The sequence below is a fragment of the Trametes versicolor genome (assembly GCF_000271585.1).
Source record: "Trametes versicolor FP-101664 SS1 unplaced genomic scaffold TRAVEscaffold_2, whole genome shotgun sequence".
NCBI lineage: Eukaryota > Fungi > Basidiomycota > Agaricomycetes > Polyporales > Polyporaceae > Trametes > Trametes versicolor.
In genome coordinates, this window is record NW_007360322.1 from 1491539 (window position 1) to 1504213 (window position 12675).

Consider the following 12675-nt stretch of genomic DNA (forward strand, 5'->3'; position numbering starts at 1 on the left):
TGAGCGGGTGCAGAAAACACGCGCGAATTTCCGGGAAATGGTCTGATCACTGCGGTGGCCGGGGTCCGTCCCGAGGACGCCGGCGCTGGCTGGATCGTGTCTAGCGGAGTGACCGTCACGGCTCGCTCGACTCTCCCTCGACGCGCCTTGTGCTCTCTCGTTGACTCTCCCGTTCCTCCCCCACACACCCACCTCCCGTCGTTCATTACCTTCTGCAATCCGTTATCCGCCATGGGTGCCAATCTCTCGAAGGCTCTGGGTGCGTCCGCCACTCCAACCCCCATGCGCGTGTCCCACGGGCCTCGGCCACGGTCGTCAGGCGCCGCCGGGTGCCGTGTGAGCGAGCGCGAATGCTGACGAGTTTGAATGCGCCTGCAGGGAAGATTTTTGGGAACAAGGAGATGCGGCTGTTGATGCTGGGGCTTGACGCTGCGGGCAAGACGAGTGAGTGCTGCATGCTTGGTGTTTGGTAGGAGTGCTGAGACGCGTCGTATCACAAGCTATCCTCTACAAGCTCAAGCTGAACCAGTCTGTCACGACCATTCCGACTGGTGCGTATGCGTCGGGGAGCGATCAGGCGGTTGCAAAACTAATATTATGACATGACGGACAGTCGGGTTTAATGTGGAGACGGTGACATACAAGAATGTCAAGTTCAACGTCTGGGATGTCGGAGGCCAGGACAAGATTCGGCCTCTGTGGCGGCATTACTACACTGGCACCCAGGGTCTCGTGTTCGTCGTCGACAGCCAGGACCGCGAGCGCATAGACGAGGCGAAGCAGGAGCTCCACCGTATATTGAGTGACCGCGAGATGAAGGAGTGTCTCTTGTTGGTGTTTGCGAACAAGCAAGATCTGCCCGGAGGTGCGTTTGAGCTGTATGTCCTGCCAGTAGCAAGCGCTAACTTACCGCGTCTCTAGCCATGTCGCCAGCTGAGGTCACGGAGAAGTTGGGCCTCCACCGCATGCGTGATAGGTCATGGTATGTTCACCCCAGGTACGTCCGATATATCTTCAGACACGCGAAGAACTCTGCTCACGTTACTCTAGTTGCGCGACTACGGGAGAGGGTCTGTTCGAGGGTCTTCAGTGGCTCTCGCAGAACGTGAAGAAACGCCAGGCGTAAACTGGTCGCCCTCCACTTCATACCGGAAAATTGGTTGGGATTCCCCTCTGGTCTGATCTATACCCCGACACGTCTCTGGTGATCTCGACTATATAACGGCCCGCATGACGCACGATCGCTCGCACGACGGACAGCCAGTCCACACGTTTCCCGCTCTCGCCACCCACTCCTGTTAGCTGCCGCTTGCCTTACTTACAGTTTCCTTCTCTCTTCCCTATGTTCATGTGTTACCCCCTTCACCGATGATACACCTATGTACTCGCACTTTAATGGATGGGCCTCCGCCTGCTTCGTGTCCCGGTCAGAACTGCCGTCTTGCGTCTCGCGTCGTTATAGCTGTGCTCAGTCTCACTATCACCTGCCTGTTTTTGCCGTAATTCCATTGGAGGTTGGGGTCGAACGAGCCGCGCCTGGTTCCTGCGTGGTCGCGGGTGCAGTGACTCCGTGTCCAGTGTTTGAACGAGTGTTTGCGATGTTAGTGACAGTTTGAGATGCGGTTACATACAGAGCGGGCGCGGTTTGGCGGCGAGGGCGTTGCTCATGATGACGCCTTCGCCGCGGCCTCCGCTCTTAAGGCTCTCTCAGCATGACCTGCGTAAAGTAATTCCCAGACTCTCCGACTGCCTGCCGTCCGTCCTCGGGAGCTGGCTCTCTCCTTCTCACTGCACACCACCACCATGCAGTCCATAACCGCCGCCTTCAGGGCGAGGCCACTTGCGCGCGCGTTCACGTCCCGACCCGTCAATGGCTTTCTCGGCGCTATCGGCAACACCCCCTTGGTTAGTCCGACCCAACCGGCTATGGACGTCTCTGACTCGTCGCGGTGGGTGTAGATTCGGCTAGAGAAACTCTCGGAGCAAACAGGCTGCAACATTGTCGCGAAGAGCGAACTCCAAAACCCGGGCGGCAGCGTGAAGGACCGCGCCGCACTCGGTGTCGTAACGGATGCGGAGGAGCGAGGTCTGTGAGTGTCAGCGGCCCACTCATGACTTCTGCAGCACTGAAACGTTTCCTACAGCCTGAAGCCAGGAGGCACGGTCGTCGAGGGCACCGCAGGCAACACCGGCATCGGTCTGGCCCACGTCTGCAGAGCGCGGGGCTACCGCTGCGTGATTTTCATGCCGAACACCCAGGTACGCACACGCCGGCTCCGTTTCCCGTAGCCCCCCACCAATGCCCAAGTTCGCGCCGTAGAGCCAGGAAAAGATCGACCTGCTGCGCATGCTGGGCGCGGAGGTATACCCCGTGCCCGCGGTCGCGTACGAGAACCCGGCGAACTACAACCACCAGGCGCGCGACTTCGCGAAGGGCCTCCCGAACGCGATCTGGACGGACCAGTTCGATAACACGGCGAACGCGGAGGCGCACTACCGCACGACGGGCCCGGAGATCTGGGAGCAGACCGGGGGCAAGGTGGATGCGTTTATCTGTGCGACGGGCACGGGAGGGACGCTTGCGGGTATCGGCCGCGCACTGAAGGAGAAGAGCGACGGGAAGACACAGATTTGGTTGGCGGACCCGCCGGGCAGTGTGCTCCAGAGCTACATTAGCAGCGGGGGCAAGTTGACGGAGCGGAGTGGCGGCTCTATCACGGAGGGTGCGTCTTGTGCTTGATGGTGTGTCTTGTAAGGTTCATAAGTGCTAACCGCTGCGCAGGTATCGGCCAGGGACGCATCACGAACAACCTGGGCACCTTTGTGAAGAACGTCGACGGCGCGTTCACCATTCCCGACGAGAAGTCGATCGCGATGCTGTACGAGCTCCTTGACACCGAGGGTCTCTACCTCGGCGCGAGCTCCGCGCTCAACGTCGTCGCTGCCGTAGAACTCGCGAAGAAGCTTGGCCCGGGTACGTGCATTGTTCCGTATGTGACCGAGAGGCATCTCATCATTTGCTGTAGGCAAGACGATTGCGACCATCCTTTGCGATGGTGCGTACCGCTACCAGAGCCGACTCTTCTCAAAGAAGTGGCTGCAGGCGAAGGGCCTCGAGTCGGCGATCCCAGAACACTTGAGGAAGTATGCTGTACTAGATTAAACATGTCTCTCTACGGCATTCGCGGAGCCAGGAGCATGCGCAACCGCAATATAGCGGTTACCTCTGGATTTCAGTGGTCTCGTGTGACTCAGACCACCTTGAAACGTAGACTGAACGGGATTTGCAAGGCAAGTTGACGACTGATGTTTGTTACGCTCTAGGTGAGTGATTTACACCGGGCGCAGACTGCACCAAGGACGCAGTATTTTTTTTCCCTTTCACGATCGCATAGCCACCTAACGAGAGCGTCAGACTCCGAGATTGGGTTGTTATTGGACACGTACTACCACCTCTCGCCAGCTGGCCGATTTCAACACGCTTATTGCATCCGTACAGTGGCCTATAGTGCTTCGTATCACAAGGGGGACTGCTGAAGCGGTTCCTGGGAAGCATCATTCATGCCGCTTCACCTCGAAATGGTAAGAAAAGCAATCTCGCAGTTTCCGATGATGAATGCGTTGCTGATCTGTAGGAACTCCAGACAGCTGAGCGCTGAGCTGCCGTCATATTCAGCTGTGCACTGCGGTGAGGCATATGGGCACAAACGCAAGGGCTACTTCCGGCGGAGGTGTATCCGCAATTGCTCGAGCAGGCATATGCGGTAGTCCCAGCGTGCTACCTTCATTGTACACGGAGGTCGCAGGTCGAAGAACGTATTGGGCCTTGTCGGCCTCCATCTACTCATAATCATAGCACATCTTGATGATGCGCAGGATGTCCGGGATTTTCGCATTGCGGCTGCCATTGAGACTACCGTGGGGTGCATCAACTGATCCCAGGGAGTGAGGGTGTCCGCACCGTTTACGCCCTAGTCCGTCTTGTTCCTCTTCCTACCCTTCCTCGTCCTGACGCTCTCACTCCAGGTCGCATTAACCGTCCTTTCATCTTCCTCAGCTATGACGCTCGCCCGGTGGGGACCTCCGATCGCCTGGTTCTGGACATGGACCTTCACGGCGACGGTCTGGTCAGTGCGGCCAACCACAGCGGCTAACTTCAGCCCTGCCAGTATCCCGCTCGCCGTCCGCTCTCCGTATATGAGTGTCTGGTATAACAACACGAACGGCTCTCTGCCTCTCTCGGAATCCTTACCAATCTTCTGGGGACTGCAGGTACGCCGCATTCGTACATGATCCCATACGCGCATTCTCACCATCAGATAGGAAACCGTGGGGTGGGTAGGCAGGATAAGAGTGGACGGCCGAACATACTCTTGGATGGGCCAGGACGGGTCGGCACCTCTTAGTGCCACCGTCACCGATATGCAGATCACCCCTACGCGTTCTATATTCACCATGCATGCTGGACTCATGAATTTGACAATCACATTCCTTTCTCCCATCGAGGTAATAACCGGTATATATCTTCATCATACCCCGTAACTCATTTGAAACTCAGCCGTCGGACTGGGTCCTACAATCTCTACCATTTTCGTATGTCTCTGTGGATGCGAGCTCCCTCGACGGGCAGAGTCACGATGTACAGCTTTATTCGGACATCACTTCCGGTGGGTCATCTCACAGATCACTTGCGCACAGTGCCCGCCGACGATCATCCATACTGTGTGTCTAGACTGGGCTACGGGCGACAGAGTTCGGGACGTCCAATGGAGTCAACATGCGACCGCAGGCAGTATCTATCACCAAGTTTCGCTGATAGATCTGCAGCCAGGCGAAGAAAATAACCAACAAGCGCAAGATGGCGTAGCGTACTATGGGATGGCAAACGTACGTCGCTCTCGCTCTTGCGGTCAATATCATTGACCTAAATGTGCCTATAGAGGCAAGGACTGACGTGGACGGTCGACAACTCTCTGATCGCTCGAGCGCAATTTCGAAATTTAGGGAAGCTGGCCAACAACGCTAGCACAACCTATGGACCCATGCAACAGTGGGTATCGCGTCGAACTCCCGCACCCACTGCTTGACATAATAACTATGTTTAGGGCTAGCCCGGCGCTTGCTATTGCTGTCGACTTGGGACAGATTCAGTCAACGTCGACCTCCGTGACATGGACTGTCGGCTTTGTACGCGACCCGTCGATTGTATATGCGGCTCCGAACGGTGCCACGGAGCAACTGAGGCCATATTTCGTCACCAGATACGGCTCTGACATCGGGCGCGCCGTAAGTGTTTAACTCTTGCGACTGGTCAGCGAGTATACTTAATCAAAGTCCCCTAGATTGACGACCTCACGTCCGGCTACGCAGACACGCTACAAAGAGCCGTCGCGCTAGAAAAATCCATCATAGCAGATGCGTCAAATGTATCGACGGAGTACAGCGACCTCGTTTCTCTCGCTACATGTCAACCCTTCGGATCCATAGATATCACAGTCTCGTCCGACGCGGACGGCAACCCAAACGCTACCGATGTTAGAATCTTCATGAAGGACATAGGGGGACTCAGTGCGACGCAGCCTGTGACACAGTACGTACACTCTGTTTTTGCTGAAGCAATACCCTCTGATCCCCAGTCGTTGTAGGCGAGTCAGTGCTCCGGAGCGGATATATGCGGCAATGCCCATGTTCCTCTACTTCAATGCGTCTTTCCTCGGGCCACTGATCGCGCCTCTCCTCGACGCTCAAGATAGCCTAACAGGCATGTTGTACGCTGCGCAGGATCTAGGTAGGCTCTTGCCTAGGGCCCTCAATCATTCCGTCGAGCAATCCCTGACTCATGGCAGGGGTGGCATACCCGAAGGCCTCAGGGACGCACGGTGCTCACCTCATGGGCATTGAAGGTACGTTTACAGTGATGAACAGCGGAGTGGTGCACTACTTAAGAAGTTACAGAGTCCGGTAACATGCTAATCATGGCCTATGCGCATGCACGATTGACCGGCGACGGCTCACTGATCCACAATCATGTGAGCACGTACCATTTTGTTCTCTTCAGCGTCATTGTCTGAGATTGTGTATGCAGTACAACCTCACGAAGCGTTGGGCCGACTACCTTGTTGCGAACACCCTGATCCCGGACAACCAGTATGTTTTCCATCTACGGCATCATACCGCTGCGGGTCTGGGGCCTTACTCGTTCTCAGGGACGCCGCGGACGAGAGCGGAGCGAATCAGACGAATCTCGCCCTCAAGGGCGTCATTGGGATAAAAACTATGGCGGAGATCAGCCGTGCGCTGGGCGAGCAGGACGATGCTCAACAGTACGATGTAGGGCATTCATCGTTGTTGAGGGGTCACCCAGCTTACATCGTGTAGGTCCACGCAGCTGCCCTTATGGACGGGTGGCAGGCCCTTTCGCTCTCGACGAACACGACCCCGTATGCACATGCAGAGTACCATGATGGAGACTCTTGGGCACTGCTGTACAACGGCTATGCTGATCGTCTGCTGGGCACCGGCATGTTGAGCCAGTCAGTGAGTTGTGATCATTTCAAATGACCTGAAGTATTATACGTATTACTGACAGCCGTGCAGCTGTTGCAGAACCAGACCGCATGGTACAAGTCCCTCATCAGTGCAGGTGCGTGTAGCGTCTTCGTGTATTGGACCTACGCTCACCTCGGCAAAAGCACTGCCTTATGGAGTAGCGATCGACAGTGAGGTTCAGAATTTTGTCAGTGCTGGTATGTGTAGAGCCGCTACCTGGGCTAGTGTGGACATTGACACTGCGTGCAGCATGGCTGCTGTTCACTGCGGCTACGGCGACGGACAATGATGCACGGGACGGCCTGATCCATGGTGTATGGGCTAGAGCTGGCATGAATCTGGTGGACGGCCCCTTCCCCGAACAGTACGATGCCTGGTCCGGCATGGTACTCCAAGACTCAGGAGGGTGCGTGTGACACGTCTGTTCGAACGCAACGAGTGGATAATGACAGGGTGCCGGTCTGCAGCCCCGCAGTTGGAGCGATATTCTCCCTCCTCGCTCTAAAGTTGGTCAATGATCTCGTTGGCACAACGGTGCAGCTCACTGAGACTTGAGATAATTAGTGTCCCAAACAAGACAATTTCCCTCTCTAGTATTCAAGCCACACCAGCATCCAATACGTCCACACCTGGAAGCCCTCCCGCTAGCGTTGGCCCGGATGGAGGCAATTCGCAGCGGCATACCGTCGCAACGGGTGCCATTGCGGGAGGTGTCGTGGGCGGCCTCGCTTTCCTTGGGCTTGCTGTATTGGGCGCGCTGCTCCTTCGGCGCAGGCAGCAGCGCAGCCGCATCCCGGGGGGAGACGATGGACCTACCATGTCAGAAGATCCGCACCAGCCCACGCCATTCACGCTCGTCCGTCGTCCATTGCTCATGAATATTGCGGACCGATCCAGCGACATGGGCTCTTCCACAAAGTCTCTCACCCCCATTGTGCATATCACATCTCCCGCCGGCCCTTCCTCTCAAGAGCCGTCGGTCATGGTCGACTCGCCTATGACACTCAAACACTCCCTTATTACGAGCGGCACCGGCAATATCGCCGCTAGCTCTGGACAGTCTCCAGGTGGTGCAACGTCACCGGGTACCGAACGGCTTTCCCCAGCGGCGAGCTCTCCTCGGACCGGGATCGCCACGCGCGCGTCGGGCGAGATGGTGCTGCTGCCCAGGTCGGACGTGCTCGGTATGCAGGCAGAGATGGAGGTCTTGCGAGAGGAGATGCGGCAGATTATTGAGGAGAGGCAGGAACCGCCGCCGGAGTATACCAGTACATTTGGATCCTGACTTGGGGATAGGGTGTAGTACTTTACAGATTCTCTCGGGTTCTTTGCTTCATACCAAGAGTGTATTTTGTATGTTGGGTTGCGAGCACTTTCGTTCCCTGTCGGTACTCACATCTAGTTGATAAATTCCATACACACGAAGCAAGTGAGGTCGTAGACACTCCCGGGGTAAGAGAAACTATCATGAAGCGACGGGTTTTAGATACGACTATTACATCTCCTCCCCTTCCTCTTTATCCCCGCGGCCCCGAGGTCGGAGGGCCTTCCTCGACATCGTCCTTGAGGCCGGGTTCAATATCGTGTTCAGGGTCGTAGTCGCTCAACTTCGAGTTCTCTGAGTCGGAGCTCCAGTCATCATAGCGTCCTGTCTTCGCATCAGGTATGATAAGGTGTTTCGACCAGACAGCGCTGAGTCGGGGGAAGCGCACTGTCCGTGTTTCGCCGTCGGGTAGATACGTCTTTGGATGGCAGATCGTCGGCAGATCGGCGTGGCCGAGGTCCAGATGCAAGGATCTCATGACGAGTGTGCTACCAGGACGGTCCTGTAGCCAAAGATTGAGCACGCCAGTCGTAGTGGTTTGTCTGGACCATATATCCACGCATCGGAGAGCCGAAGCCGATGATTCCAGTTCAGATCGAAGGTGATCGGCGTTCCACCAGTCAGGAAGCACGAGATGTTCCAGGAGGGGGCAAGACTCCTGCAAACGTTTGATGTCCTCGATCTCCACTCGGCGTCTGCTAGGTCCAATCCACCGTGACACTGGGCGTGGATCGAGGTGCAGATAGAGGAGATGCGCGCCGTGGGCTGTGATCAGCTCGTGAGGTACTTTGAAAGTACTGAGCGTCGTAAGCCGCTTCAAACGGGGCATTTCCCAGGTCGTAGAGACGTAGGTGACGAGGCGGGCTCGGTTGACGGGCATGCGAAGTTCCTTCAGCTGGGATAGTGACAAGACTGGCAGGGATCCAAGGTAGCCTTCGTCGTCCTCCGCATTTTGCAAGGAGCCAATCCTGAGAGTCTGTAGGCAGGTCGCAGTTGAGAGAAGACCGTGCAGGTGCGCAACTTGCTGTTGTGACAGAGGCATCGCCAGGACAAGCCTTGTGAGCGCCGAGACTCGCCGCTGGAAAGCGACCTGAAATGGCTCGAAGCTGTCGTCGACGAACCACGCTGGATTGAAAGCGCCGCGTGTATCTTTCGGGGGTAGCGTGAGAGTGGGGAATCTCTTCGCCGTCTGGTATTCGAACGTTCGCAGTGCGGTACACAGCGAGAAGATCGACCGTAGAGCGTCGCGTGTTGCGTCCGCGCATGGACCCCGGACGACGTATCCCTCCAATCGGATGCTTTTCACCAGGATGGCAAGGTTCCGGTGCAGTCCCTGGTTGGCGGCAAGTGTGTGGGCGAGTGCGAAGAGCTCCTTCGTCCGACGTAGCACGATGTCTTCGTAGAAGAATTCTCTAGCTGGACCGGACCACCGCTTACAGACCAGGATGAGACCCTTGCGAAGGCGGAGCTCTGCGACCCACGTGCTGTCCATGCTTGGAATGGATCGAGTTGACGGGTTGAGCTCATAATACGGTGCCCTTGCCGACCTGAGAATGATACGGAGTATCTCGTTTGGGAGCTCGTTTAGGCATATAGAAGGAGGGTGTATTGCTGGAGGCATGTACTAGGATCGAGCAAATGAGCGGTCAATATCGGCGCAGACGAGAGGTAAAGCAGAACGCCTCACTCTGGTCTGCTCTAGGAAGTATCGGGAAGCACCTTTGAAAGCAGCTCTCTCTTTGCACAGCGAGGTAATGTCCAGGCTCGCCTCCTATGAATATCAACTACGATTAGCATTGCAGATCGACATTGACCTGATGATGCCTGTGCAAGAGTCAGCTTACGTGCAAGAGTGACTCCATATGTTCCTTCTCCCGTTTCATTCGCTGGCTGAATTGGTTCAGTCGTGCATTATCCTCGCGAAGCCTCGACAACTCTACCGCGATGCTCGACAATGAGCGATCAACGAGCTCATCCAGCACAGGTGACCGCGTGAAAGATTCCGAGTCCCTTTTAGGTTTGTCAACCAAGGGTTTCTTGGACCGCATCCTTTGCAGGAGATTGTCCGTAGGATCGGCAGGTATGTACCTGGGATGGCAGTGGACGGCAAGCGGCCCTCGCATTAGGATTTCGGGTGGGTTCCCTTACCAGGACTCGATTGTGTGGAGCTTTTTGAATGGAAAAAATGCAGCAGCAGCGACATTCACACACTGATGGTGAAACGGTATCATGCTTGCCTTCCACTCTTCACGGTAGCAAGCGGCGTGGGTTCGACTCCCGCTCAGTGTATGTTTTGTCTGTCGCTTTTGCTTACCAGGACTGATAGACACGGGGACTAGTTACACGAGGGAGCATCTTGGTACCCAGTATTATATTCCCCTAGTCATGGCGAGGCGAGACATGATTAGGAGGAATCGTTGTTACTACGCCTATCTACCTCGGTCTCCAGTGTTTGGACCTCCTCCTTCAGCTCCTGGACCTCGGCTTTTCGTTTAGCAACCAGCTCCTCCAAACCCGAGCAGGCGGTTACCGGCACCAGGACGACGTGCTGATCCATCGTGCGTGAGAGAGCAGCCTGAACCCGACCCAGCATGCTCGTCAGCAAACCAAGCTCGTGCAAGAAAGACGACTACATTGACCGACCTTCAAATCCCGCTCCAGGCCCTCCCCGACGCGGTCCCAGTCCTTCCACCACCGTCTCCTCGCGCTATCCCAGCGCGACACGGCCCACCGCACACCCACCGCTGCACCTAACATCCCTACGCCCATCGCGGTTTCCGCGCCCATCCCGACGCTGAATAACCCGCCCGCGAGGCCCAGTTCGCTCGCCCACCCCGCCCAGGCGACGCCGAAGCCCCCAAGGACACTTCCGCTCATCGTGATTACGGCGCGCTGGGCGGAGGCATGCAGACGCTCCGTAGGGAAGCCGAGCTGGCTCTGCCGGGCGTGCAGGGGTGCGGTGAGTGCCGCTGCTGTGAGCGGATATGAGGGCGCAGAGGCTATGCGCTCGAGAGTGTTGTGTAGCACTGGGGAGTGGAAAGGCGAGGAGGGCGGGAAGGACCGGCTGAGTGCCGCGGCGGAGTCTTTAAAAGAGCTCTGTAGCGCGGCTAGGCGTCCCGCGTGGAACACAAGCTGCAATGCGTGTTATGTTAGAAGCTGAAGCTAGCATGGCATGACAGATGGGCCAACCTTTCGTTCGAGGTCTCTACACCACGCCCGGTCGACCGCGGCGGTCACGACTTCGCGGATGTCGTCCACTCTCCAGAATAGCTTGTACCATTGGAGCGCGTCCGTCGTCACTTTGACGCTCTTCCGAGCATGGCCGACCGCCTTCGCGATCTCGTCCCCGTCCTTACCCGGTGGCCCGAACACTTCCAAGTGGACCTTCGCCTTCGCCTCTTCGATTTGTCCGCGCAGACTGCTCGTACCCACGAGCACCGCATCGCCCTCGCGTTCTGCGTGTCCGAGCACACTCCGACAGGTCAGCAGAACGTCCTTAATCAATGCGCGCCCTGTTTGGGCGTGGACCGCGACTACCCGCGAGGATTCCGGCAATGTACTACCGCTTCCTAAAGCGGTGGAGAGGATGTCTTTCGCTGCATTGGTGACGCTGGCGACATTCGAGCCGGTGACGTCATCCTGGTATCGCTGAACGGATATGGGGGAAGCAGAACTATGGCTGAGCTGTTCCAGGCCGTTCAGTGCCCGAGCAGGGTCTACGAAGACGACCCGGAGGTCATCACGAAGTGCGAGAGCCTTGACGTGAGCTGCTTGCGCTGCGGTGATTGAGTGCGTGGGTGAGGGCGAGGAAATGGCAAGGATAGTGTGCTTGCGGGAGATAGGGAGAGGCGGAGATGTCGAGACAGGAAGGATGGACGTCAAGGGAGTGGACGCGGGGTTGCACAGTATGATAGGAACGTCGGCCGTGAAGAGAGCTTTGGCCGTCTCAGGAGCGGATGACGGCCTGTACTCGGCTACTTCTATCGGCACGCCGAAGTGTTGCAGCCATGAGGACTGAACGTGGATGACATCTCCGTCACTTGGCGCGGTGCCATACCTGGGTAGACTGAGCATTCTCGACAAGACCGGAGTGAGAAAGCAAGCTCACTGCAGTCGTACAGAACGGCATCCTTCGGGTTGTGCATCCCAACGCGTTCGAAGGACCTCTTTCTGGTCATTCGAAATGAAGGGGTCCTCAAGCAGAGCAGCTACGAGGTCGCTTGCGCCAGAGAACTCGTCAACGCCGTACACTGCGAAGGTGATGGGAAATTAGCCTATTACACGCACAAACTGTGCTCGTAAGCCTGTAAGAATATGTCGCGTCACTCACCGACGACGCGGACCCTGCCCTTCTCCTTGTCCGTTGAGAGGGACAAGTCCTCGTGCACTTGGCCCAAGACGTCCTCCCAAAATCGCAGCGATTCGCGCTCAGAGCCTCCAGTTGGTCCAGGACGAAAACTAGGCAAGATACGAGGAAGGAGGGCTGTCGTTTTGTGCAAGACCGTCAGAGTGTGCGTCCGCAGATCTTCATGCTTCGCCGGAGTACCAGCCGCGGTGGAGAGCCCAGCTCGTGTAGCACTTGTTCGTGCCCTGCGACAGCCCGAGACCTTGCGCGCCGCGCATTGTACGAGTAAGCGCGAGTGTGAGCTATGAGGATACGCAGAGGAGCGAAGGAGGCCTGAAGAGGCGGCCAGACATGTCGGCATGGATGAGAGTCGCGGTCATAGCGAGACGCGCCGGCCGCAAGCGCTACCCGCTACCCCAGCTTCCACCTCAAGCCTGTCTTCTGAGCACGTACGCAC

General features: G+C 56.9%; 5 protein-coding genes and 1 non-coding gene across 6 annotated transcripts; 4 read left to right on the forward strand and 2 right to left on the reverse strand.

Annotated features, from left to right (window-relative positions):
- The first annotated feature begins 136 nt into the window (after positions 1–136).
- On the forward strand, positions 137–1483 carry TRAVEDRAFT_160850 (ARF/SAR). Its single transcript, XM_008036089.1, has 6 exons — positions 137–259; positions 379–444; positions 501–551; positions 614–865; positions 922–997; positions 1051–1483. The coding sequence occupies exons 1-6, from the start codon at positions 232–234 to the stop codon at positions 1124–1126; spliced, it is 549 nt and encodes a 182-aa protein (XP_008034280.1). The 5' UTR covers positions 137–231; the 3' UTR covers positions 1127–1483.
- Positions 1484–1782: 299 nt separating this feature from the next.
- On the forward strand, positions 1783–3225 carry TRAVEDRAFT_26407 (cysteine synthase). The gene is made up of 6 exons (XM_008035353.1): positions 1783–1905; positions 1960–2090; positions 2145–2259; positions 2321–2723; positions 2783–2974; positions 3027–3225. Exons 1-6 carry the CDS (start codon positions 1804–1806, stop codon positions 3161–3163), a joined length of 1080 nt encoding a protein of 359 aa, XP_008033544.1. The 5' UTR covers positions 1783–1803; the 3' UTR covers positions 3164–3225.
- A 939-nt stretch (positions 3226–4164) lies between these two features.
- Positions 4165–7059, forward strand: TRAVEDRAFT_99158 (uncharacterized protein; the record flags this gene model as incomplete). The annotated part of the gene is made up of 15 exons (XM_008036090.1): positions 4165–4272; positions 4324–4506; positions 4559–4667; positions 4733–4887; positions 4941–5050; positions 5106–5286; positions 5343–5590; positions 5655–5848; positions 5950–6029; positions 6086–6147; positions 6225–6330; positions 6379–6537; positions 6598–6660; positions 6759–6955; positions 7017–7059. Coding segments are annotated over 15 exons (1998 nt in total), but the record flags the coding sequence as incomplete, so codon positions are not given.
- Positions 7060–8006: 947 nt separating this feature from the next.
- Positions 8007–9445, reverse strand: TRAVEDRAFT_26408 (uncharacterized protein; the record flags this gene model as incomplete). Its single annotated transcript, XM_008035354.1, has 1 exon — positions 8007–9445. A coding segment is annotated over exon 1 (794 nt), but the record flags the coding sequence as incomplete, so codon positions are not given.
- A 635-nt stretch (positions 9446–10080) lies between these two features.
- TRAVEDRAFT_t21 lies at positions 10081–10162 on the forward strand. The gene has a single exon. It is a non-coding gene; the product is annotated as a tRNA-Gly (tRNA).
- A 69-nt stretch (positions 10163–10231) lies between these two features.
- Positions 10232–12594, reverse strand: TRAVEDRAFT_26409 (uncharacterized protein). The gene is made up of 5 exons (XM_008035355.1): positions 12204–12594; positions 11982–12123; positions 11063–11930; positions 10517–11005; positions 10232–10448 (listed from the first exon to the last, which is right to left on the reverse strand). Exons 1-5 carry the CDS (start codon positions 12577–12579, stop codon positions 10278–10280), a joined length of 2046 nt encoding a protein of 681 aa, XP_008033546.1. The 5' UTR covers positions 12580–12594; the 3' UTR covers positions 10232–10277.
- Between the last annotated feature and the right edge of the window lie 81 nt (positions 12595–12675).